Below are 24921 nucleotides of genomic sequence, written 5' to 3' on the forward strand. Positions count from 1 at the left end.
ATCTGCATGGGTAAAACGAATGAATTAATATTAAAGATATCTATTTTAACTCATCTTCCAAATTATGTTATTAAATAGATCCAATGAGAAATGGTGGAGGGGGTAGAAATAACATATTCTAATTTTATAATTACAATTATTTCTAACAAACAAGTGGTGGATAAAATTATAATGTATTATTATTAGTAGTATAGCTATAAAACAAATCCCATAGGACTAGGGTACATAACTATATACATTTTATCAATGTTATTTTGTATGCTGACATAAAATCTGAGTAATGTTAATCAAATAAAATTCATTATTATTCCCTCAACTGACTTACAGTAATAGATTCCTTTAACAGTTATAAAAAAAAAAAGATGTTTCTATTCTAAAATTCAATTTTCCTATTCAAATTGGTAAAATTGTTACAAATGAAAAAAATTAAAATTGTGTTAAGACCATGCATGGACTGTAAAATTAAGACCCCAGGATAAATCAATTTTTGTGAAGATGACGGCCTTTTTCCGTAAATATAACCTTTGACCCAATATTTGATCCAATTGGATCAGCGGTCCAGCGGAAATTGTCACAACTTGAGAAATGATTGACAGACATGTTTAACGAATCATGAGAACGGGAAAAAGACGAGAGGCGGGAACTTTAGCAGCGAACAGTGGGCGGAGTCTGCCGTCCATCTTTAATGTACTGGACAGAAGGGACTGTCGAGCTGAAAACATTACCAAATTTGAAATAAGTAATTGGCGGATATTTTGGTCGTGGCTGTCACATAGAGATACTGACGCATTTGAAAAAGGTATACGACGAATGTGCATTCAATTTAAGAGTTGAAATCCCCCACAATTTCTATTGGAAAAACTATATGTGTGTGCTAGCAGAGCGTTAGCCGTCAGCGCTGCTCGACATCACAACAACAGCAGCTTAATCCACGTTAACTGCATAAATAAGCAGTATACGGTCTATATATACTGACAGGGTGACATTTTATCAGTGCAGATGAGATATGGCGATGAAATGCTGCTGATCTTACACGTTAGCATCAGCTTGGCTAGTGCTCAGTGATCAGAGGCTGCGTAAACACTGGTTGTGTTGGCGTAACGGTATACGTGATCTAAACCATGGGAAGGATCAATTAAAATTCTTGATATTTTCTCTTATTCTGGAGGATTGGAAAGTTACGCAAATAAAATTGCGGGTATTTGTTGACCCGGAAAGCACTCGAGTAAAGCATAACTTTGAAGTTATTAATCGTTTTCGGGATTCAGACAAATAGTGTAACGTCAATCGAGCAGGATGTGTTGATATCATTTTCTATTGAGATGTGATTTATCTGTCAGGAGCTGTAGAAACGCTTTCCATCTGCTTCACACTGAATGCTGTGCAAGATAACAGTCTCTCTAATGTGCTTGCAGTGACAGAAGGCATGAAGACAGTATCATAGCGAAGCCATGGCTGATAAGAGAAAACTTCAAGGTAAGACATTATGATGTGGAAAAATATAATGTAATTTTCTCTCTACTCTACCCTGCCATAACTGCTTGTACACAGCAGTTTCTGTTTACACAGCAGAGATTTTTCTAAATCATCATATAATCTCATGATTTATGCATAACCATATGCTTTACACAACCAGGTGAAATAGATCGATGTTTGAAAAAAGTTGCTGAAGGTGTCGAACAGTTTGAAGACATTTGGAAAAAGGTGAGACGTTAACAACTAATGCTTAATCTAAATAAATGAGTAAGCGAACGGAATCACGCACCTGTTGTCATATTTTACATCTTATTAATTAATTCAATTTTATACTCAGCTTCACAATGCAGCCAATGCCAACCAGAAGGAAAAATATGAGGCTGATCTCAAAAAAGAGATTAAAAAGCTTCAGGTAAGAATGTGCTCATCTGACATTTAGTTTATTTTAAGGCTTTCTGGAATGGTGTGAAAATCCACAAGTGGAATAATAGAGATGCATTCCTTGCTGTTGGACTAGATATTAGCACTCTTGGAACACTGCTTGGCCAAACAATTTAGAGAAGCAGAAGAAACTGTTGAATAAAAGTAATTATTGTACACTTGCTTTAGGGCCAAGGGAAAATATGTGTTCTCAATCAGTATAATTGTTCTCACCTGTTTTTCTTTTTAGCGACTAAGAGATCAGATTAAGACATGGGTGGCATCCAATGAGATCAAAGACAAACGGCAGCTAGTGGAGAACCGCAAGCTTATTGAAACGGTAAAAGCACATTGTCAGATTCCTCATGGCTCTTTTATTTTAATACTCTTGTCACAGTTCCCAAAATTTCTTTTGTACTATTGATAAAAATATGAATGCGTTGTTAAATTAATTTTTAGAAAATGTTTTTCCCAAGTCTGATCTGGCAAGCTTGAAGCCCTTAACCTGACTCTGTCTCTTTCTCCTCAGCAAATGGAGCGCTTTAAGGTGGTTGAAAGAGAAACCAAGACAAAGGCCTACTCTAAAGAGGGGCTGGGCTTGGCTCAGAAAGTAGACCCAGCACAGAAAGAGAAGGAGGAAACGGAACAGTGGCTCACGGTACCAGAGGGCTCACAAATTACAGTGGGGGGGGATTGAAAAACTTTTAACAGGATGTAAGTAGTGCAGTAATAACATGATTTCTCTCTCTCACAGAACACAATAGACACTTTGAACATGCAGGTGGACCAGTTTGAGAGTGAAGTTGAGTCCCTCTCTGTTCAAACGCGAAAGAAGAAAGGAGACAAGGAGGTCGACATTTCATTTTTTATTTCCCCTCCTTTCTTTTGACCACTTTCCTAATTTACTATAGCGTGATTCATTTTTTAGCCTTCCTTCTATTTTGCAAACACTCAACATATTCTCGTATTGTTCTTTTCTGTTGTTTGTGTTTGCCTTCAGAAACAGGATCGAATTGAGGAGCTAAAGAGGTTAATCGAGAGACACAGGTACCACATTCGTATGTTAGAGACCATCTTGAGGATGCTGGATAATGATTCAATCCAGGTTGAAGCTATCCATAAGATTAAAGATGACGTGGAATACTACATTGACTCTTCACAAGACCCAGATTTTGAAGAGAATGAGTTCCTCTATGATGATCTGGACTTGGAAGATATACGTAAGTCTGTGTGGACAGTTGCGTTATTTTAAATGAAATGGCTAGTTGTTGACCTACTGAACAACTGTCAAGATAGTCACATTTACAAATATCTCTTTCTCTCTAGCGGCAGCCTTGATGGCGACATCTCCTCAGGGCCAGATGGAAGATGAAATGTTCCTTCAGTCCAGCAGCACACCGACCTCCACCACGTCCTCTTCCCCCATCCCTCCATCTCCTGCTACAGGCACAATGGTAAACTGCTTTCTTTTATTCTGCCTCATGTCTCTGTCTAGTCTGCAAAGTATCTCCATCATTCATAATCACTCCATTAATCATGCTCTCTTAGCCACAGAATTGATTGTCTTACTATATATTGTATGTGAATGTTTTGCTCAGGAGATTTCAGAGGATAAGAGAGGTCGATCAACAGACAGTGAAGTCAGTCAGGTAAGACTGCAGTATCTGTTAAAGGTTTACACTCACATGTTGTTTTAAACCTGTATGACTTTATTACAGTGAATGGGGACTGAAACTTTCACTATTAAAGTAATTGTATGGGCACTTGATATAATATGTATTTAACACACAAGTTGTAAAGACCACTTTTATGGTTATTTTCTTCCTTTTTGAAGCTTAAAATGTCCATTACATTTGCATTGAACAGAGTGACCAGAATGTTTTCAGAATGTTCTTGTTTTGTGTTTCAGAATCATACAGATTTGGAACAACATGAGGAAATGACAGAAATGTCATTTTGGGTGAACTATCCCTTTAAATTGCACGCATGCTTAATAAAAAAAGATATTTGTGTTTCTAACCTCGTGGCTTTCTTGCTCCGCTCAGTCTCCTGTGAAGAACGGAAACCCATCTCTCTCGTCCTTTTCTTCATCTGCCTCCTCTGGCTCCTCTTCCTCGTCCTCTTCGCTGGTTTCCATGGCTACTGTTGTCGGGGCCTGCACAGCGGTCTCCGGGGGCAGCAACCTGCTGGGAAGCTTTAGCAGCGCAGTGCAGCAGCATTCTTCTCAGTCTCAACAGCAAGCACAGGTCAAACTCTCCTCAACATCTGCACCCTCAAACAACACACCTAGCCCACCTAGCCACCCCACGCTACCTGCCTCCACTACTTCCTCTCTGCCCAGTTCCAGCACATCTGGCTCAGTTACCTCCAATTCCCAGTCCCAGGTTTCAACAGTTCCTGGGGTCGAGGGCTCTAGACTGGGTTTGGGCCTGGGGAAAGGGGGTGTGACGGTCACCAGCAGCAGTAGTGTGGCTCAGATGCCGGGTCTGGGCATGGCAGGCATGTCTGGTTCTCACAGCACCATGGCAGGGCTTCTCTCAGGCTCTACCCCTGCCCCCTATGCCCAGGCAGCTGCAGGCGGAACAGTAGGTAGTGCTTCCAGTGGTCCATTGGGGAGCGGCAGTGGTAGTTCTGGCATATCTGTACCGAGCGGAGGTGCAGGGGGTGCAAGCACAGGCGCGACCAGTAATGGTACGGGTACAGGGGCAAGTATGGGCTTGCTAGGGTCCAGTCCGGGTCATGGAGCCCTTACCGGAGGGATTTTGAACCTGGTACCGGGGCAGACGGCTCTCCACGGGTCTGCGCAGGTACCAGTAAGCCCAGTGGGCACAACACCTGCAGGAGGAACTGGAGAGAGCCTATTGGGTGGGAATGGAAGCAGTTCTGTGTCGAGTGGAGGAGTAGGGACAAACGTAGCGCCTGCAAGACCTCCCAGTGGCCTCAAACAAAACGGAGCAACCAGTGAGTGCTTTTGAGTCTGGCCAACAAATGTATCTTTATATAGCCCAACGTTTTTTTTAAAACTTGTTCAGTAATGATGATAAAAAAATTATTATTATTATTATTGTTGTTTTTTTCTTTCTTTTTTTGAATTTGTAATTAATAATAATAATAACTAAAATGCTAATAAAAAATTATATTTTTTATTATTTTAAATTATATTTTATTATTATTATTATTATTAATATCTTAATTGTTTATCGTTGTTATTTTTTAGTTTATAATTAATATTAATTATTATTTACCTTTTTATTGTTTTTATTATTTTAAGTTATTTTATTTATTGCTGTTTATTTTTAATTAATAATTTTTTAAATGTAATTTATTCATTATTATTATTATTTATCTTTAATTGTTTTTTTAGTTTTTTTTTAATGTATTATTTTATTTTTCTTCATACAGGTTACAGTGCTGTGGTTGCAGATAACACACCAGACTCCTCACTCAGCAGTGCCAGCCAATCACAAAACAGCCATTCCACGTCCTCAAGCTCATCAACCAATCAAACGTAAGTATACATCCACATATCTTTGAATTGTAATGAATAACAGTAAAATGATTGATTGATTGTCACTGTCTTTCTCTCTCCTACTTCCTCTGTATTATAGTCTGGATAATGGCCCCAGTTTATTGAGTTCTATCACTCTGCCCCCCTCCTCCCCATCACCTGCTTTCACTGACAGCACACCTGGTGGTGGGAGTTTGCTAAACGGCCCACACTCCTACACACCAAACACAGAAGCCATCAAGGTGTGTTTTTTCATCCTGGCTAGACTACATGCAGTCTGTCAGTGGTGCATAACTGACACACCTTAGCTTAAAGTTTCTCAAAAGTCACCCCCATCAAATACAGTGAAATCAGCTTCCCATAGATTGAAAATGTGCTTTTTAATTTAAAATGTAATTCCATTTTGTCTTTCACAGGCTCCTGAACCACCAAGCTCTCTAAAAGCTATGGCAGAGCGAGCTGCACTAGGATTGGCACTGGATGTAGAAATCGCACCCTTAGGTACCTTACACGCTGTGCACCTAACTAATCACTGGAAATAGTTGCTCATTTTAGCCTATTTGACTGAGATGCATTGTTGTACGTTGTGCAGCCAACTATTGCTCAGCTGCAGTTAGTGTGCAAGATTAGACGTTACGTAAGGTACAGAGCTGGTATAATCACAAACACTAAAAATGTCTTTCCTTTAGAGCTGTTCTCAACATCCTCAGCTCCACCTGGACCCACAACGGCCCCTCAGCCAGCTGTTTCAGAGGTCAACCTGCCGCCATCTTTAGGGGCGTGTCCGCTGGGCCCCACCCCCCTCACTAAAGAGCAGCTTTACCAGCAGGCAATGCAGGAGTCAGCATGGACACACATGCCTCACCCATCCGATTCAGAGAGAATCAGGTACACATGCTGCTTGCTGGTCTAAACGTAGATTGAAGAGCCCATATTATGCCTTTTTTACAAAGTCTTGATTTTGTTTTTGGGGTTTTCATGCTTGGATGTTTAAAAAAAAAAAAAACATAATTTTTTACATATTTTACATTGTTGCTGCTAGGGACGCACAATATATCTGCCACCATATCTTTATCGGCCCAACAAGAAAACTTGGCCGATATATTATAGCTGATAAATAAAGGATTATTTCCTGTGATTGTAAATGGGTGTAGTTTGTCTTTTAACAAAGTTTAGCTCATGAGTTATTGATCTGGGAAGTTCGAATCTGTGATAGCTATATATAACTCCTTGAGTTAAGCACTGACCGCATTTCTTTACATTTGAGTCCAAGTTCAAACACTATGAAACGCTCTATTAACGTACAGAGCTCTGAAACACTGCCAGCGGGACATTAAACATGAGGTGTCAGTCCAAGCTCACAACAGGTTTTGCGTGGGAGCGCAAATAACTTTGCGAGGGAGAGCAAAGTTTCTTGGGGGAACGCAAAAGATTTGAGAAAAAAAAGAAATGTCACATCCCAAATTTTTTACACCACTATGTCCCTTTGTGGGTTCCGTACATTTCAGCCGTGGCGTGTAACGCAGTCACTCCTACTAGCCACTTTGGCTGGTTGAATTTTATATATGTATATAGGCCTATACACATTTCTTTTGTGATCTTTTAAAAAGGCATCTAAAATAGTATAATATTTATAGGTATAATAGTTCCACTTTAAAGGTAGTGACAAAGTATTTTCTATCAATGTCAAGCCATTCAAAAACACAGCAGCTCCTCAAGCTGAAGATGTAGGCCTAACATGACATAAATCTCTTTTTTTCCCGTCTGTAGGCAGTACCTGATGAGAAACCCCTGTCCTACACCGCCATTCCACCACCAGGTGCCCCCACATCATTCGGACTCTATTGAGTTCTACCAGAGATTGTCCACTGAAACACTCTTCTTCATATTCTACTACCTGGAGGTTTGCATTTATTACTTTTTATATGCATGTCTGTTGGATGTTGCAGTCTTCCAACTCTTTCTCTTGGTTGTATTTTTTCCTTAGGGCACAAAGGCACAGTACCTGTCGGCCAAAGCACTGAAGAAGCAATCGTGGAGGTTCCACACCAAATACATGATGTGGTTCCAACGGCACGAGGAACCCAAGACCATCACTGATGAATTTGAACAGGTACCAACCCAACACTGTTCTCATGCTCATCACTGAAGATAAACATGGCAAACTGAGTTTAAATTTCTAATGCTCCATGTAGATTTGCCACAATACCAGTTTCAGTAGTTGATACCAATACCAGTGAAAGTGAAAAATGAAAAAACAATACATTTTTATATATATATATGTATATTACTCACATTAAGGCTACAAGCCATCTTTTTTTTTTTAAGTAGATATTTTTAAAATAAATGTACACTTTTGATCAAGAGTTAAAATGTTTTTGAAAGAAGTCTTACATTCACCAAGGCTGCATTTATTTGATCAAAAATACAGTAATATTGTAAAAGATTACTTATTCTATTTGAATATATTTTCAAATAAAAAAAATTCTGTGGTGGCAATTCTTTGAATAAAAATTTCGAAAGAACAGCATTTATTTCAAACAAATCTTTTGTAACATTATAAATGTCTTACGGTTGAGTTTAAGTTCATGTATCATTGCTGAATAAATTATTTCTTTAAAAATCTTATGTAATATTTACAATAATATTTATTTGCTTTATTATATCCCTAGTTCCTGTGATGTATTGCATTAATAATATGCTTTTACTTCGTTTGGAGACCTTGAACTTGCTGTTTTTCTGTCTGTAGGGCACGTACATTTACTTTGACTATGAAAAGTGGGGCCAGAGAAAAAAGGAAGGATTTACGTTCGAGTACAGATACCTGGAAGACAGAGACCTGCAGTGATTGAAGGAGGACGAGACAGAGAGTGAGAGAGAGAGAGAGCGATTGCTACGACAGAGAAAACGCTGCTGTTGACATTCCGAGATGAACTCCATGTCGTGGTTAAAGTTGGATGTGAAGTTGGCCTTTTTCTTTAAAAGAGAGAGAGAGTAGGGGGTCGAGTGCCTGTTTACATGCAAACATTTGAACCTCCTTTAACGGAGTCTTTTATCCCCGTCATTTCTGTTCTAACTGAAACCCCCCACCTAGCCAAGTGACAGAAATTAAAGGAAACGATTTGGTTTAGGATGCCACAGACAAAACATTTTGCTCGTAGTTTGTGTTTGGTGGAGTGCTGCATTAGCAAGTCTTATCCTTTTAGATGACATATACTGACTATGGTGTATCTGCACTATGCGAGAACCCGAGTTTAATGCATTCATTGGTTGTTCTTAGTTCATTGAGCCCCTCTGGGAGTGTTTAGGCACTGTGACTTTGCCTTGCGAGATAACGTGTCGACCATTAAATTGCTATGCAATTGAATTCCTCTCGACCTCCCTACCTTTATCATTACCTAAATGTGGTTTTGCTTGACCGCAAAAAAGTTGGCGTTGATAGGGTAATGTTCTGTAGCATCTATCTTACATATGTTCACAAGCAAGGTGGGTTGACGTTGTCAGCCTTCAAAGTGGCGTGTGATTATTTGTCTGTTAAACATGGCATGAGTGATCTCACTTCAGAAATATCTAATAAAAAGACAAAGATTAAAATATGTACAAGTTAAAAACCTTATTTTTCTTTCTTTCAGTGTCCTTTAGGTTGTCCATGGCTGAATATTTTTGTTGTGTGGAAGTGTGCATGTAAAGTAAAACAAAACCCTTCCCCAAATTTCCTGTTATTTTTGAAGTCACATCTTGAATTTATTCTCACATACTCTGCTGGACAGTTTCCCTTATTAAAAAACAAAAAATCATTGTTCCGTTACTCCATTTATCATGCAAAGCTTTTTGAAACACCCCACATTGTGAAACGATCCCATGCGACTTTCCATTCATTTCAGTTTCCTCTTGTTTGGGGAGAACAACGGACTTGACCAACACACAAACTGATATAAATGTGATGAGATGGAAAAGTATTTTTGATGCACAGGGCAGCTGATTGCATTTGTTTATTTCTCTCCAATAAGACAACAAACACCATCATCCTTGCCTTTTTGACATGGACAGGACAGCATGCGATTGTGATGTCGCTTCGTAGGTTGAGAGGAAACAATAAAAAAACAGAGTTGTAAAATTTCAATAAAATACTTTTGTGATGCAGTGTCAGTGTTCTTGTCTCCATTAACAGGTGGCTGGACTTCATACACCGTCTTCATGTAAAAATAAAATACATCCAGCAGTTGCACATCAGGTCCTAATCACTGTATCAGGGTTTATTAAGCAAAAAACTATTCTGTTTCTTATCCACCGTATTACATGCCTCCTTACCAAATAAATACTTAAATGGCCATGCGTTTCAGTTTTATGTGAGTAAACAATTAGGGCTGTCACGATAACTACTTTTTGTTGTGCGATATATTGAACCAAAATTAATTGCAATAAATTATATTATTGTAATTTTCAGACCATTTTATGCCACTGATTTCATAATGACAATATAATTGCATAATAATGCAAGTACACTCTTTCAAAGAACGTTTTATTCTTCAGAATATTTAGACATTGGAATCGGAATGTGAAAAAATGTATCAAGTGCAAAGTAACAAGAACAAGATCAAAACAAAGTAACATGTTTAACAAAGTCAGTTTAGACTTTTAAAGTGTCTCACACAAAGGCACAGATGCATCAACAGGCCATCTCTGCTGCCAGATCAGTTTTTTAATTGTTAGGCAGATTCAGAGAAAGGAACACCAACATGTTTACCTTGTGGGCAGGATCTTTCTGGGGTAACAATGTTACCAGCTGTGCTGAACATTCTTTCTGAGCTAGTGCTTGTTGCACAAATGCACATGTATTTTTGTGCTAACATGGCTATTATGGGGAAATCTTCTATGGTTATTACGCCACCACATCAAGGGATCAGATGATCCATCAACTGCTTCTTCCTGGAGGAACTTGGTCAGCTCCGCATCAGCCTGCACTCTTTTTGGAACCGACGCCCGAGTCTGGTGACTTGTAAGTTGGGTTCTTCTGTTCTGGAGAAGGTCACACAGCCTCTTCTTCTTGGTTGCTGGAGGTTCAGATTCAGATCCTTCATTTCCCCCTGCAGCTTTAACGCAGTTCTCACCACTGGCACATTCTCCTTTTCCTTCTTCCTCGTTCATGTCTAGTAGTTCTTGCACAAGCTTTTCTTTGACATCATCCAAGACCTCTGCATCCTCCATGGTATCACGATACCTTGGATCCAAGATGGTGGCCTTTGTCAGAAGGTTTTGGATTTCAGATGGGCTGTATTTCTCTTTCAATACCCTGCACATGTTTGCCTTCATGCTTGCTGCCAGTGCAGTGTCATTGGGGTCTGGTGATAAAAGCTCGCCTTTAACCCCTTCAGACCTGAATAATGTTTTAGGTTTCTGAAAAATATAAAAGTACATTTTCCCAGCTCATGAGGCTTCTATAAATGAGACCAAATTAAAAAAAAAATTAAAAATGTTTTGCTTTAATTGTAATTTTTTTTGTCCATTTCAATGGACGTCAGGTCAAAACAAGTGTACTTCACAAAAATGTACCAACATAAAATTAAATAATAAACATAAAAATTGTTAGTATATACTTAAAGCTTTTTCTCAAGGTCAAAAACTTTTCAACAGTATACCATTTCAACTTTAATTTTGAGGTTTTTGTTTTACAGATTGCACATTGTTTGTAACAAACTAAATATCTTAGTATCAATCAATATGGTCATGTTAGAGTCATTTTCTTTGCGCATCTTTCTTTTTTAGATCAAAAACTTGAACATTACAACATTTCAACTTTAATTGTAAGGTTTTTGCTTTATAGATCGCCCATTTGTTTATTCATAACAAAATAAACCTAGGAATCAATCAACGCATTCACGTTAGAGTAATTTACTGTGTGCATCTTTGAAACAATTTCTCTGTTAACGATTTTCTTGTATTTCTACAGTACATTACTGGCAGCACGGTTGCCATGCATGATGCATGTATTTCGATTTCAGTAACTGTACTGTAATTCACTTTACAGTACACAAGATCAGTACTGTAAACTACCAAATAGTACTGTACTGTATTTGTACTGTATTTCGTCATTTGATCTGCTTTTGCTGTAATTAATTATACGGTGTTGTACTGTAATATCTATATTGATAAATTACTGATAAATATTATTATAATTTTCAAAATAATTACTAATAATGATAATATTATATCATAATAATATAATATGTACACTCTAAAAACTGCTGGGTTAAAAAATAACCCAACCTTAACCACACCGCTGGGTCACTATTGGACAGAACACGCGCTGGGTTGGTTTGACCCAAGTGCTGGGTTTTACCATTTAACCCATATTTCTGGGTCATTCATTTGACTCAACCAGTGGGTGAAATTAACCCTCTTGCTGGGTTAAGTCTTACTCATGTGCTGGGTTATTTCTTGTCTCATTGCCTTAATAAAATTAGTAACAAATATTTGTTATATTACGAATGTAAAATAATTATTATCTCTGTAATACAATAAACCAGAGAGGCCACAGTATATGTGATTTCAATCTCATTTAATTTTTTTTAAATTTTATACATTTCTTTAATACTTTTCGTTATTGAATACAAATGTTAATCAATGTCAAAGGTCTGACATGTCCCCCTCATTTCATCCCTGAGGCACAGAATGTGCAGCAATTCACCAGTCATCTCATTTTGTAAATATTCAACCATGTTGGTCCTCACAAGTCAAGTAGAGTCATCTTTAATTATATAGCACTTTTTACAATACAGATTGTATCAAAGCAGCTTCACAGTAATACTGTAACATGAAAATAATACAACAAAGTTTGTTTCTAGATGAAAAATTGCGTCATTGTCCACCTTAAGGCAAATCAATAATATTGTTGAATATTAAATGTCCCCAACTAAGCAAGCCAAAAGCCAAGGCAACAGTGGCAAGGAACCAAAACTCCATCAGGAGACAGAATGGAGAAAAAAACCTTGGGAGAAACCAGGCTCAGTCGTTCAGTTCTCCTCTGGCCATCGAGCGAACAGTGTGTGATTATGATTCAGGCAGCATTACAGGTCAGAGGTCAGATTGAATAAGAAAATTCAGAATATTTATCCAGTTCCATCTGGTTGGAAGTCGGAGTCATCACACCGGTATGGAGACGAGTTTGTTGAGGATCAGTCGTGTCGATGAGGCCTTCACAGGGCTGATGAGGCTGGCCCTTCAGGGATGCGTCATGGATGGGTCCAGGCGCAGGTCCACCTTCTGATCTGGATATGGCCTGGATCCGGCTGACTTCAGTAAACTTTAGAATGAACAGAAAGACAAAAATTAGCATAGATGCCATTCTTCTTATTAAATAATGAGTACATCAGGTGTTATAGGAAAGTGTCCCCGTTCCGGCTGACCTATGCAGCCTAATAATCATTTAACTGATTTGAATAATAGAAATGTATAATGTTCTATATGAATGCCAGGTAAAAGATATGCGTTTTAGTTTAGATTTAAACTGACAGAGTGTGTCTGCTTCCCAGACAATCACTTAGAGTGTTGCAATAAAACTGACATGCAAGTTAAGTTTTTTTTGTGGAAGTATCAATTTATTATTGAATATGCAATTCAAATATTGCAAACATTAAATGACCAAATGTGAAAAACAAACAAAATGTGAATTCAGTATTTGCAAACTGAATTATAGTAATAGTAATAAAAGAGTAATTTGGACAAATATTATCAGCATTAAGGCATTCAAATAAAACATTACTTTATTAAAAGTAAAATATTACTGTAATGTTGATAGTGTCTTTAACGTTAAAACTCAGAAACCCACAAAGCTGCTCGGTAATCTCCTGACTGGCGCTGATGATCGCCTCGTTTAGATGTTACACACAATAAAATACTTCGGGTAGGCTATCATGTAAGTTTGCATTTTTTAAGTTTTAAATATTGACGATCATTCGTTCAACTAAACGGGTATAATTTTCTTCTCAAAACTGACGCCTGTCCATTTATTTCTCCTTTCCTCAGTCGCTGTAGATTGCAAGTCATATCCTACATAATAAAAACTAGGCTATATCAAGCTCTTGAAAGCCTTTTTTTTTTTTGCAGAAACGATGGTTTGAGACATTACAGAAAACACACGCAGACTGTGCTGGAACTTACCTCAGTCACTTCTTCTGACGAGTATTTCTAAAACTACGCCAGCAGACTTTTCACTCACAACTCACTAGCTAGCCTAAAGTTACATTAGAGACTCATTTCCCGCTGATTTTACGTGCGAGCCTTGTGAGGAAAGTGCGCGTATGGATTTCATACAAAACGCTTTTCTCACTTTTAAATACGCAACGTCCACAATGAATAGGCCTACGATAATTACATGATGAATTTAGAATTTAAACTGCATATTTCAAAAAGGCTGCTGATATAGCTGGTTTAATTTCAACTAAGGATTTAACGTGGCATTTTGTCAAAAAATTCTAACCGGCTAGCTGTGGCTATTTAATGTTTCACAGAAATAAATAGTTACCCCTCACACTTCCATATCAAAGACTGTATGTTGAACAGTGAAATTAGCTTGCTGCTACCACCACAACTTATTAAAAATATAGGTAAACATTCATATTAACTTACCATAAAACACTGCCTGCTCCGAGTGGCGTGCTCCTCGAGTCAGAAGTGAAGAATCCAGAAAGTTCCGCAAAGAATGAAAAAAGTAACCAGTTGCTGGGTCAAAATAACCCAACCAGCGGTTTATTTGTGAATGACCCCCTTACAACTCATTTGACCCAGCATGATCAACCCAATAATGGGTTTACAGTACCCCAAACAGCCCAACTTTTTGACCCAGCACAATCAACCCAACAATTTGTTTACAGAAACAACCCAGCATTTTTTTGAGTGTAGTTATTAGGAAATATAGGCTATAGTAGGAAAAAATATGGAAATCAATGGCTATACTGTCAACTGTCTAGTTACCGACATTGTTCAAAATATCTTCTTTTGTGTTCAGCCGAATAAAGAAACTCATACAGATTTGGAACAACATGAGGATGAGTAAGTGATGACAAATATAATTTTTGGGTGTACTATACCCATAAAGGGATAGTTCACCCAAAAATTTAAATTGGCCCATGATTTACTCACCCTCAAGCCATCCTAGGTGTATATGACATCGTTCTTCTTTCAGACGAATACAGTCGGAGTTATATTAAAAAATGTCCTGGCTTCCAAGCTTTATAATGGCAGTGAATGGTTGTTTCTGTTTTGAAAGTCCATAAAAGTGCATCCATCCATGATAAAAGTGCTCCATGGCTCTTGGGGGTAAATAAAGGCGTATTGAAGCGAAGCGATGCGTTTGTGTAAGAAAAAATAATTCATTTTCAAGTTACGCTTTAGATTTATGTCAAATCCGTATGTTTCGTTTGGCCGGAAGCTAGTCATTTTACTTTATAAAGTTTTAAATACAGATATTTTTCTTACATCTCCATCTTCCTCATCATCACTCCACATAAAGTCAACATCTGAGATACTTCCATCAGCTATATGTTCAAGCACTTCAAGAACTATATATTCTGCATGAAAAAGTAAAAAAAAAATGTATCGGTACTGTGATATAGATTTTTTATATAAGAAATTTCAATCAGCATTACTGGACTTCAATTACTGGAATGTGATTTCAGTAACAGGCTTTTGAACCCACTGTCCATTCTAATGGACAGACACATTTGAAAAAATCCTGATTTAAAATTTGAAATTCTACAATCGATTTTTAACTTTAATTAATAAGTTCAATCTTTCTATTTTACATACAAACTATGAAATACTGACAAACATATCAAAAAATGTAAATAAAACCACAGAAAATGTTGCTTGCTTCTGTGTTTGGAGTGAAGTGCTGACATGCTTCTCTTCAAAGTAGTGTTTTTTTCTATAATTACTACATGCAGAGCTTTACTGCCATTTGATTGGATGACAAGCGTCCAATCTAATGGACTGCAGGCTTTAAACTAGGTGAAATGCTCCAGAAGTAAAAAAAGGGGGGTTGACATGTGATGTCCATTGTAATGGACGCAGGGTCTGAATGGGTTAAGAAGTTCCAACACAGGCTTTACTGAGGACACAGTGACATATTCTTTTTTCCCCTGAGAGGACATCTGTGAAATCAGCCACTAGCTTCATTGCTGCATTAATGGATTCCAACACAGAAATATCCTGCCAGGTTGGGTTGAGGTGGCCATGTTTTCGATCTTCAACCAGGACACGTCTCTTGTTGCTCTAGCACCCTCTCTATCATTTTTTGCATGGTACCCCATCGTGTGGCGACATCCTGTGGAAAATATACATTGGTTTCAGTCTGTGCCTTCCTCGGGTCTCTCTTCTTTAGCCAGCTCAGGTTGACAAGATTCCTATGGAAGTAGGAACTATATGGGACTATAAGAAGTCCCATGGCACACGCTGTGTGATCCTTGTCACTGTCCAGTCCATGGGAAACAGCCAAATGGAGGTTGTGTCCAAAGCAATTGAGCCATGGCCAGCCAAGATTACGTACTGCAGCCACAATGTTAGCACGGTTGTCTGCAGTTCTACTGACTGCAGAGTCCATTCAGCAGTTATGCCTATGTAGTGTACGGTCAAGCTCATATAAGGCGTCATATTTGAGCATGACCACATATCTGTAGTGGCAGAGTAAAAGGAGATGTCTTTTATCTCCTTCAGAATGTAGTCTTACTTTATTGTACAAGCATGGAATGGCAGTTTGGGAGATGTAGCCTATGTTTTCTTTTGGTAATTCGTACCGTTTGTCAAAAGTTAGCAGCATATTTTTCGACCGTTTAATGGCTGCATCTCTTTGGCCATATAGTGATATTTACGCTATCCGTGAGTGTGTGCCATTTCGCGCTGTCATGTTTATATTTGCACTGTCTGGAAAAGGCACCTGTAACAGATAACCCCAAATTCACTTTCTCAGAAAATTAGAATATTGTGAAAAGGTTCAATATTGAAGACACCTGGTGCCACACTCTAATCAGCTAATTAACTCAAAACCTGCAAAGGCCTTTACATGGTCTCTCAGTCTAGTTCTGTAGGCTACACAATCATGGGGAAGACTGCTGACTTGACAGTTGCACAAGGAGGGCAAGACACAAAAGGTCATTGCCAAAGAGGCTGGCTGTTCACAGAGCTCTGTGTCCAAGCACATTAATAGAGAGGCAAAGGGAAGGAAAAGATGTGGTAGAAAAAAGTGTACAAGCAATAAGGATAACCGCACCCTGGAGAGGATAGTGAAATAAAACCCATTCAAAAATGTGGGGGAGATTCACAAAGAGTGGACTGCAGCTGGAGTCAGTGCTTCAAGAACCACCACGCACAGACGTATGCAAGACATGGGTTTCAGCTGTCGCATTCCTTGTGTCAAGCCACTCTTGAACAAGACACAGCGTCAGAAGCGTTTCGCCTGGGCTAAAGACAAAAAGGACTGGACTGCTGCTGAGTGGTCCAAAGTTATGTTCTCTGATGAAAGTAAATTTTGCATTTCCTTTGTAAATCAAGGTCCCAGAGTCTGGAGGAAGAGAGGAGAGGCACAGAATCCACGTTGCTTGAAGTCCAGTGTAAAGTTTCCACAGTCAGTGATGGTTTGGGGTGCCATGTCATCTGCTGGTGTTGGTCCACTATGTTTTCTGAGGTCCAAGGTCAACGCAGCCGTCGGAAGTTTTAGAGCACTTCATGCTTCCTGCTGCTGATCAACTTTATGGAGATGCAGATTTCATTTTCCAACAGGACTTGGCACCTGCACACAGTGCCAAAGCTATCAGTACCTGGTTTAAGGACCATGGTATCCCTCTTCTTAATTGTCCAGCAAACTCGCCTGACCTTAACCCTATAGAAAATCTATGGGGTATTGTGAAAAGGAAGATGTGATACGCCAGACCCAACAATGCAGACGAGCTGAAGGCCACTATCAGAGCAACCTGGGCTCTCATAACACCTGAGCAGTGCCACAGACTGATCGACTCCATGCCATGCCGCATTGCTGCAGTAATTCAGGCAAAAGGAGCCCCAACTAAGTATTGAGTGCTGTACATGCTCATACTTTTCATGTTCATACTTTTCAGTTGGCCAGCATTTCTAAAAATCCTTTTTTTTGTATTGGTCTTAAGTAATATTCTAATTTTCTGAGATACTGAATTTGGGATTTTCATTAGCTGTCAGTTATAATCATCAAAATTAAAAGAAATAAACATTTGAAATATATCAGTCGGTGTGTAATGAATGAATATAATATACAGGTTTCACTTTTTGAATGGAATTACTGAAATAAATCAACTTTTTCATGATATTCTAATTATATGACCAGCACCTGTATATCGCGGCACCAAAAATATTCGCGCTCATTAACATTTATCGTGCAATAAGTCGATATTGACTATCGCGACAGGCCTAAAAACAAAAGTGTAAGTCAAAAACAATTTTAGTAGTATACTCAAATATATTAATAGACTAGTCTGCATTTGGCTAATAAGAGATGTGTAATAAAGCATAAAAAGATCATGATTTAAATTTTTTCATATTCAAAAATTAGTAGAGCACCACTTTTATGTGCTTCTCACATAAAAACACAAGACATTTTTCAAATGACATTGTGTTCCTTGGTCTACTATTATGTAAGAGTTGACACTGAAAATGTAACTAAATTAAAATGTATTTCATGAACATGAAATGTTGCATAACAGGATTGACAGGTCGCTTAAGATAAATGTGAAACCAAATTTCTTTCAATATACCATTTAGTTAGTTAAAACTACTTGTACACCCAGCATTTACTTGCATTACAAATAAATTGACAGAGCCTTTTGACATTAAACATTTATTTTGAAAATGAAGTATTCAGATATTTAATTCATGACATACCAAAACGTTATGTGATTGCAGAAATGTACATGGGGAAAATGGGTCTCCTCTAATAGGAAAGAGATTGAAACGCTTGCATATTCAAGCATGTTTTATGCAAACATAACTGAATGAAATTCTCTTGGGAAGCGTTTCAAACCATTTTAAATGTAATAGAAGTTGCCTCAGGGAAAGAAAATGCATCGCACACACCGAAAAAAACAGCTGGCTTTGAACTAAAATGAAAAAGAACTAGTGACAATGTTGGTACAACTAGATGAGCAACTTTATTTAATCAAAATGTTGGCCAAAGATGAAAATGAAAGAAAAAAAAAAAAATGCTTAAAACAACTTGCATTTACCATGTTCTTTGTGATTTATATACAGCTCACAATTCCTTTGTACACATTAAAAAATGATAAATGAACAAAAATCAAAATGTACACCAGCAGAACATGTTGCTCTCCCTCTTCATATCCTCTGCACAGAAAGATCTCCAGTCACATGTCCTTGTGCTGTCCTGAGTGGGTGTGGTGTCGGGGTATAAATTAGCGGTTGAAGTGTGAATACGTCCTCGGCTGTCGATATTTGTGGTTTCCTCCGTCTAACGCACAGCCTCACACCTTGTCCTCCTTCTCACGCTTGATTTTGAGGAACTCGGCCATGTTGGAGAAATATTTCTGATTGGCTTCGCCCACCTTCTTTTCTGCAGCCTGTGGGTTCACAATCTCGAGCCCCTGAGAGACGACAGACAGTGAACAGATCAATCAACCAAACCACAGCTGTCAGTCAGTTTCAGCAAGTGAACAACATGGAAACTGTGCAACTCTGTGCGAGAACAATTTAAATGCGGAGGATGTAACCACTTCTAGACGTGTGATTCCCACATGTTTGTGTACCTGTAAAGGAGTGAAGGCCACACTTGAGCTGGTTCCAGATGATCGGTCTCTGACAGTGGACTTGCCACCGTACGTCATGCTCTGCTTTTGCAGTGTCCGCTGCAAAAACAAAACATTTACAAATAAATGCATCGAACGCATTAAACACAACTGGAAAAAAAATATTATATTAAATCTACAATAATGTTCAAAATTCTGGGGTCAGTTTTTAAAGACATCAATATGTTTCTTTAGCAAGGACATTAAATTGATGGAAAGAGACAGCAAACACTTTTCTGTTACAAAAGAGCTTTATTTCAAATAAATGCTGTTCTTTTGAACTTTCTATTAATCAAAGAATAATGAAAAAAATTACAGTTTCCACAAAAATATCATGCAGCAAAACAGTTTTCAACATTGATAACAATAACAAAAGTTTCTTGAGCACCAAATCAGCATATCAGAATGATTTCTGAAGGATCATGTGACAGTAAAATTGACTTCAGTGTTTTTACTGTATTTTTGACCAAATAAATGCAGTGTAAGCAAAAAAAGTCTTTAAATTAAATTATGATTATTTTTTTAATCTTACTGGCCCCAAATTTTTGAACAGTAGTGTATAGAAATACATTTAAGATTAGAAGTTACATTTAAAAAATTACTTTTGAATTAGAATTTATTTCTTACAATTTTGAGATTTATGTTACAGTAAGCAGACATACCTGTAAGGATTTGGATATTCTGGCCTTGGTGGAGTCGTTGACCTGAGCTTGCCTGACCCTGCCACTGCCAGACTTTCCCAGCTGACCGAGACTGAAGCCCAGATCCTCCTGATAAGCATCATCCTCGATCTTACAGGCAGAGAGACAGAAAGTTTGTAATAGACCGTTTTAAAATTTCATGGATTAATTAACAGTTATTAATTCTAATCCAAAATACTAATGGAGCAATATTGACAGAAATCAACTAACCTCTGCAAATGTCATTCTGTTGGCATGTTTCCTGATTTCTGTCAGACCCAGCCTCTCTTTCATTTTACGATACCTGAGCGAACGTAAAAACAGAAAAATTTTGCAATGCAAAACCTCAATGTTCCTCTGAGAAAAAACATTATGAAATGACATTTTCTTGGCACCACAGGGACCCATCATTCCCACCCGTTATGACCCTCACCTTCTTCCTCCTCTCTTCTTCCTCTGTCCATCCAGGGGAGCTGGAAGAGGCTTCACCTGCTTGACTGGAGGGGGCTCCTGCCATTTATCAAACTTTCGCTCGATCTCTTCCTTCAGATCATAGCCAACCTGCACACAAACAAACACAAAAGTTAATCAAGAGATCTAAACATCTTCTAAAGATTTTCTTACAGCAAAGATGGTCTAAATTTAACATCTGACATGAGTTAACTGTACAGTGATGCAGACAATAGGTGCTTTTACATTCTGATTACAATCAGCTTAAAAGTCCAATCCGAATGAAAATGCTCCATGTAAAGACCTAAATCGGAACAAAAATGCCCAAACTAATTGAAATTCCAATCAGTTTGAAAGGGGTGGGATAAACCTGTTCTGATCCGTTCGATAATTCATGTAAACACTTGCGCATATGCAATGTAAAGATGGCCTAAGAGTGCATTACGCACAGAACGAGCTGATGTTGTTGTTCTATATAGTAAATGACTGTCGTGTCAATCTAAAATTCTCTTTCTGCTCTTCATCTGTGAAGTAGTGCAGGACAATGTTGTACCACAAGCGCTTGCTTTGGACTCTCATCTGCAGACACCTTGTTTTGGGAAAGGGAATTTTTACTGCTTGACTAACACAAGTATCATGGCAAAAAGCTTTGTGTGCTCGTTGTCTCCTAATTAGGATCTGAAATGGCTAAATGTTAAGTCTGCTTTTTAAAATAAAGAAAAGGAGGACGGTTACTATGCGACAACAGTAGGAATCTCTGTGCACATCAACCCGATCACTTTATTTAGCATTCATGTAAACACTATGTTCGGATTCAACAATCGGAATGATTTCCATACAAAACGATCGCTGACCTTGCCAACAGTACTCTCGTGAAAACTGTCCACACGAGAAGCCAGAGTGCATTTAGCTGCAACCAGACGAGCTGCTTTTCTCCTCAGATCCTGGAAACATAGAAAAATGGAATCAAATAAAAGAAATGAAAAATAATTAAGTGAAAGCAAAAAGGTTGATGCTCACTGGAGGCAGAGACTGCACTACATCACAGTGGTAGATGTAGCCTGTGTGGGGCAGCAGGGACGTGCTGCTGAATCCGGACAGTGTCCTCCGCTGGGCTCCCAGCAACATCAGATTACATGCAGGCATCTTGGACAGGTTAGTCAGCCCACCAGCAACACCTGGAATGAGCGCATGTGGCCAGAAACAGAAGGGATGAAAAGCGGTACACTGATTGCAATCAAGCATAAGCATCTTAAATGAATAGTTCTCCCCCCAAAAAACTAAAATAACATTCTTTACAATTAACCTTCTTTGTCCCACAGAAGAAAAAAAAAATCAAGTAGGTTTGGATCAACATGTAAATGACAATTGTTATTTTTGGGTGAACTATGCACTTTATTCAGCAGCCTCCAACCTCTTGTTCTCACCCATGATTTTGGCAGCAGTTGAAGCTCCAACAATAATGGAAAGATTCGGAGCAATAAATGACATCCTGGATTCCACATATTCATAGATCCTGTGTTTTGATTGGTTGAGCTCAAGGGCCATGTCACACGCTTCCTCCAATCGCTGGAGCTCATCATCACCAAGCATCGTTCTGCAAACATCCAATAATTTAATCAGAAAATTAGCAAAATTACACTACCTATCAAAAGTTTGGAGTTCATAATTCTTTTAAAATGTTCTTGAAAGAAGTCTCTGATGCTTATGGCTGCAATTATTTACTTGGCATCTTCGCTTTCTTTTTTGCAAAGTATGATTTTGCTTGACTTCAGCTATGATGAAAGAGACGTAAACTTTTGCATTGCATGCTTGGTAGCGGAGAAATGAAGAGAGGGGTGTGTTTGTTTAGGCTGATTTCAAATATCAAGTTTCTCTTGGAAATCGCTTACTGCACAAGAAAAGTGTCAAGAAAAATGTCAATGCAAAAATTGAAATAAAACTTATGAATGTGTCAAAAACCTTTTACAGTCACATTTAAAGAATGAATATACAATCTAAAAAAATAAATCTTGGTTTTTTTTGTACTTTAATTTTAAAATAATTACAATGCAAATGTTTTTAAACAATTTCTTTCTTTCGTTCTACCACAAACCTCAGACAAGGTCATTATGATACTTCCCCTTTCAAATTTATTTAGCTTATTTGTCAAGAAAAATATTGCAATATAAATACTGCAATGCTTATGGCTGCAATTATTTGATAAAAATACAGTAAAAACAGTAATATTATGAAATAATTGTAAAGTTGAATAATTGTAAATTTGAATTTGTATTTTAAAGAAGTGATGAACTGAGAAATCAAATTTTCCTAGAGCTTTTGACATAAGAGGTCATCATACTATAAGAATATCCTGTAAGTTTCAGAACTGAAAACTTCCTTGTTAGTCCAATAAAAGCTTTTATTGACACCAGGCACAGCGAATGACAGCTTTTTCAAAGTGGGGATTTATGACGTCAAAGGGTATCAACACCGCCTCCGCACAAGAAGATCAACGCCTACACTGTCTGTTTAGTTTTTTTTTTTTTTTAAATTGTAGATTCTCTTCCTATAATCATACTGAATCAATCTATCTACTCACCCTTGTGTGGTTGAGGCGGTGACACTGACCACCATGATAGTAGCATTGGTCAAGATCTGCTGGAGGGTCTCGTTGTTTTTGCACTTCTCAAGATTGTTGCCCAGCTCCTGAACACACACAAACACATGAACTTATGACTTAAGATTTAAAGGCAAAACACAGATCAGAGGACATAACTAATATGATGGCTTTTTTTTTGTTGTTGCATGAACAGGCTGCTCACAAATGCTCGAGACTAACAGGTTTCTACCTTAACAGTTCTGATATAATCTAGTGCATTTGGCACCAGGGACTCCAGTTCAGGAAACCTTTTGGAGTACTTGTCACGAACAAACTTGTGAATGATATCTGGGGAGGAAATAAAGAGGAAGTGGTGTTATCGTGCTGGAAAATTGCTATAAATCTTGTAATTTAACATAAAAGGAAGATGTTGCAGATTAAAAATAGTAAACTCACTAAGTTCATTGTCTATTTCCACGGTCAGATTGTTGGCGGAGACAATGAGTCTGTACTCTGGGTCTGCTTCGACAGGTCCAGATACTGAAGAAAGTGGAAAGACGTTAAATATGTCAAATCAATATTTATCAGTATTCGGCACATTTCGTAAAGTAGAAGGACGTTGCTTACCTTCCGAATTCTTTTTTTGATTTCCAACATATTGACCGACTTTTTCCATGATTTCAGCGAACTGAGGAAAGTCAAGAAGTTTGCATTAAGTTAGTGTACCGCTTAAGGGAGAATCCAGTTAAATATGATTAAACACAAAAACTCACTGGCTTGCTGTGTCTTAGTTTTGCTATGGATGTGACACTCTCCGTCCCACTGTAATCCACCTCCATCTCCTCGGGTATGTCCTCCAGACCTCCAGTTTGTCTCTCGCTGGGTTCCCCATCACTCTCACCCTCTTCTTCACCGGGGTACTGCCCGTCCTCTTCTTCTCTTGCCTCCTCCAAGTCGGCAAGCAGCTCGTCTGCCAAAGACATCTACGAATAGAGCGAGAAAATAAACGCCAATTAAGATAATAAACACTAGTTTTAACTGAACGAGGTCGTTATGATAGTTTTCAGGGTCAAATGAGCTCCAACTTACATTTGCAGAGCGTCTTCTCTTCTCACTTTAAGAAACAAGATTATGAGCTAACATGCAACGACTTACTAACGCACAACACCAAACAACGCGCTGAAGTCGCAGGTTAAATGCGTCACATGTTTTACAGCAAAGGCTTCTGGGAAATGTGTTAAGGAACGCTTATGGCATTTTCCACGATTAAGGTATCAAATAGAGCCTGAAAATCTTAGAAAATGTAGCTTTTTTTTTAAATGAAAGGAATAAATATAATATAAATATTTTACATAAATACTGTAACCCTGACAGCAACATTTGAGGCATCTAACATAAATAAACTTTAAACCCCTAATCTATTTTCTTGAATCTAATACATTTTCTAGAAATAAACAAATAAACAAACAGTAAACAAAATAATAATAATAAAAAAACTTTATTAAATGTTTGTGCATGAAATTCAGTTTGTGTAAACTATGAAACTGAGAAAATAGAATGAGATAATTTTCTTGTATGTAGACAAGTCTGTGACATTCTGTAGTAGAAAGTGTCAAGATGATTTTTCTGGAATCTGGAGTGCCATACTTTTAGTAATGTTTTTCTCCTTTTTTGTTGTGATGGGATAAACTCATAGGGTAACAGCTGCATGCAAAATGTGACAGATCTAAATACAATATTTCATGTTCATGATGGTTAAAAAAATAATTGTACTATTTTTTCTACTAATTTTATGCTAGATAATAGTTTATAAACATATCTAATAGGCCACACAACAATAGACAGGATTTTTGCTTCATGGGATAGTGTACAGTATTGTGAAATGTACCAATGAGTACACATATTTCATGATACTAATCATTATTTTAATGCCAGTTTAAGTTATATTATAGAAAATGCATAATTTTAATATTATATTAAAGT

General features: G+C 37.9%; 2 protein-coding genes across 5 annotated transcripts; one reads left to right on the forward strand and one right to left on the reverse strand.

The window, feature by feature from the left end:
* The first annotated feature begins 647 nt into the window (after positions 1-647).
* Positions 648-9547, forward strand: cnot3a (CCR4-NOT transcription complex, subunit 3a). 4 transcript variants are annotated; one of them, XM_079895218.1, is made up of 19 exons: positions 648-799; positions 1416-1476; positions 1637-1704; positions 1814-1888; positions 2147-2236; positions 2426-2554; positions 2651-2746; positions 2897-3116; positions 3223-3350; positions 3495-3545; positions 3806-3856; positions 3942-4857; positions 5299-5404; positions 5505-5646; positions 5821-5905; positions 6094-6292; positions 7175-7307; positions 7392-7517; positions 8154-9547. In XM_079895218.1, the coding sequence occupies exons 2-19, from the start codon at positions 1452-1454 to the stop codon at positions 8250-8252; spliced, it is 2739 nt and encodes a 912-aa protein (XP_079751344.1). In that variant the 5' UTR covers positions 648-799; positions 1416-1451; the 3' UTR covers positions 8253-9547. The 4 variants fall into 4 exon arrangements, with proteins under 4 accessions (XP_079751344.1, XP_079751345.1, XP_079751346.1 ...); XM_079895219.1 differs by having other exon boundaries at positions 651-799; positions 2903-3116; XM_079895220.1 differs by lacking the exon at positions 3806-3856 and having other exon boundaries at positions 651-799.
* Positions 9548-18254: 8707 nt separating this feature from the next.
* On the reverse strand, positions 18255-24141 carry prpf31 (PRP31 pre-mRNA processing factor 31 homolog (yeast)). Its single transcript, XM_079895222.1, has 14 exons — positions 24028-24141; positions 23712-23921; positions 23566-23626; positions 23395-23478; positions 23189-23286; positions 22939-23045; positions 21785-21954; positions 21378-21535; positions 21212-21301; positions 20341-20468; positions 20139-20211; positions 19890-20018; positions 19189-19287; positions 18255-19026 (listed from the first exon to the last, which is right to left on the reverse strand). The coding sequence occupies exons 2-14, from the start codon at positions 23919-23921 to the stop codon at positions 18907-18909; spliced, it is 1527 nt and encodes a 508-aa protein (XP_079751348.1). The 5' UTR covers positions 24028-24141; the 3' UTR covers positions 18255-18906.
* Between the last annotated feature and the right edge of the window lie 780 nt (positions 24142-24921).

Source organism: Squalius cephalus (assembly GCF_949319135.1).
Source record: "Squalius cephalus genome assembly, chromosome: 15".
Taxonomy (NCBI): Eukaryota; Metazoa; Chordata; class Actinopteri; order Cypriniformes; family Leuciscidae; genus Squalius; species Squalius cephalus.

Coding starts and splice junctions, on each gene's coding strand:
- cnot3a (XM_079895218.1), top strand. CDS start 1,452: ATGGCTGATAAGAGAAAACTTCAAG. Junction 5,647..5,820: donor CAAACACAGAAGCCATCAAG/GTGTGTTTTTTC, acceptor TGTCTTTCACAG/GCTCCTGAACCACCAAGCTC. Junction 7,518..8,153: donor TCACTGATGAATTTGAACAG/GTACCAACCCAA, acceptor TTCTGTCTGTAG/GGCACGTACATTTACTTTGA.
- prpf31 (XM_079895222.1), bottom strand. CDS start 23,921: ATGTCTTTGGCAGACGAGCTGCTTGCCGACTTGGAGGAGGCAAGAGAA. Junction 21,955..22,938: donor ACCGCCTCAACCACACAAGG/GTGAGTAGATAG, acceptor GGATGTTTGCAG/AACGATGCTTGGTGATGATG. Junction 20,212..20,340: donor AAGAAGAGAGGAGGAAGAAG/GTGAGGGTCATA, acceptor ACGTTCGCTCAG/GTATCGTAAAATGAAAGAGA.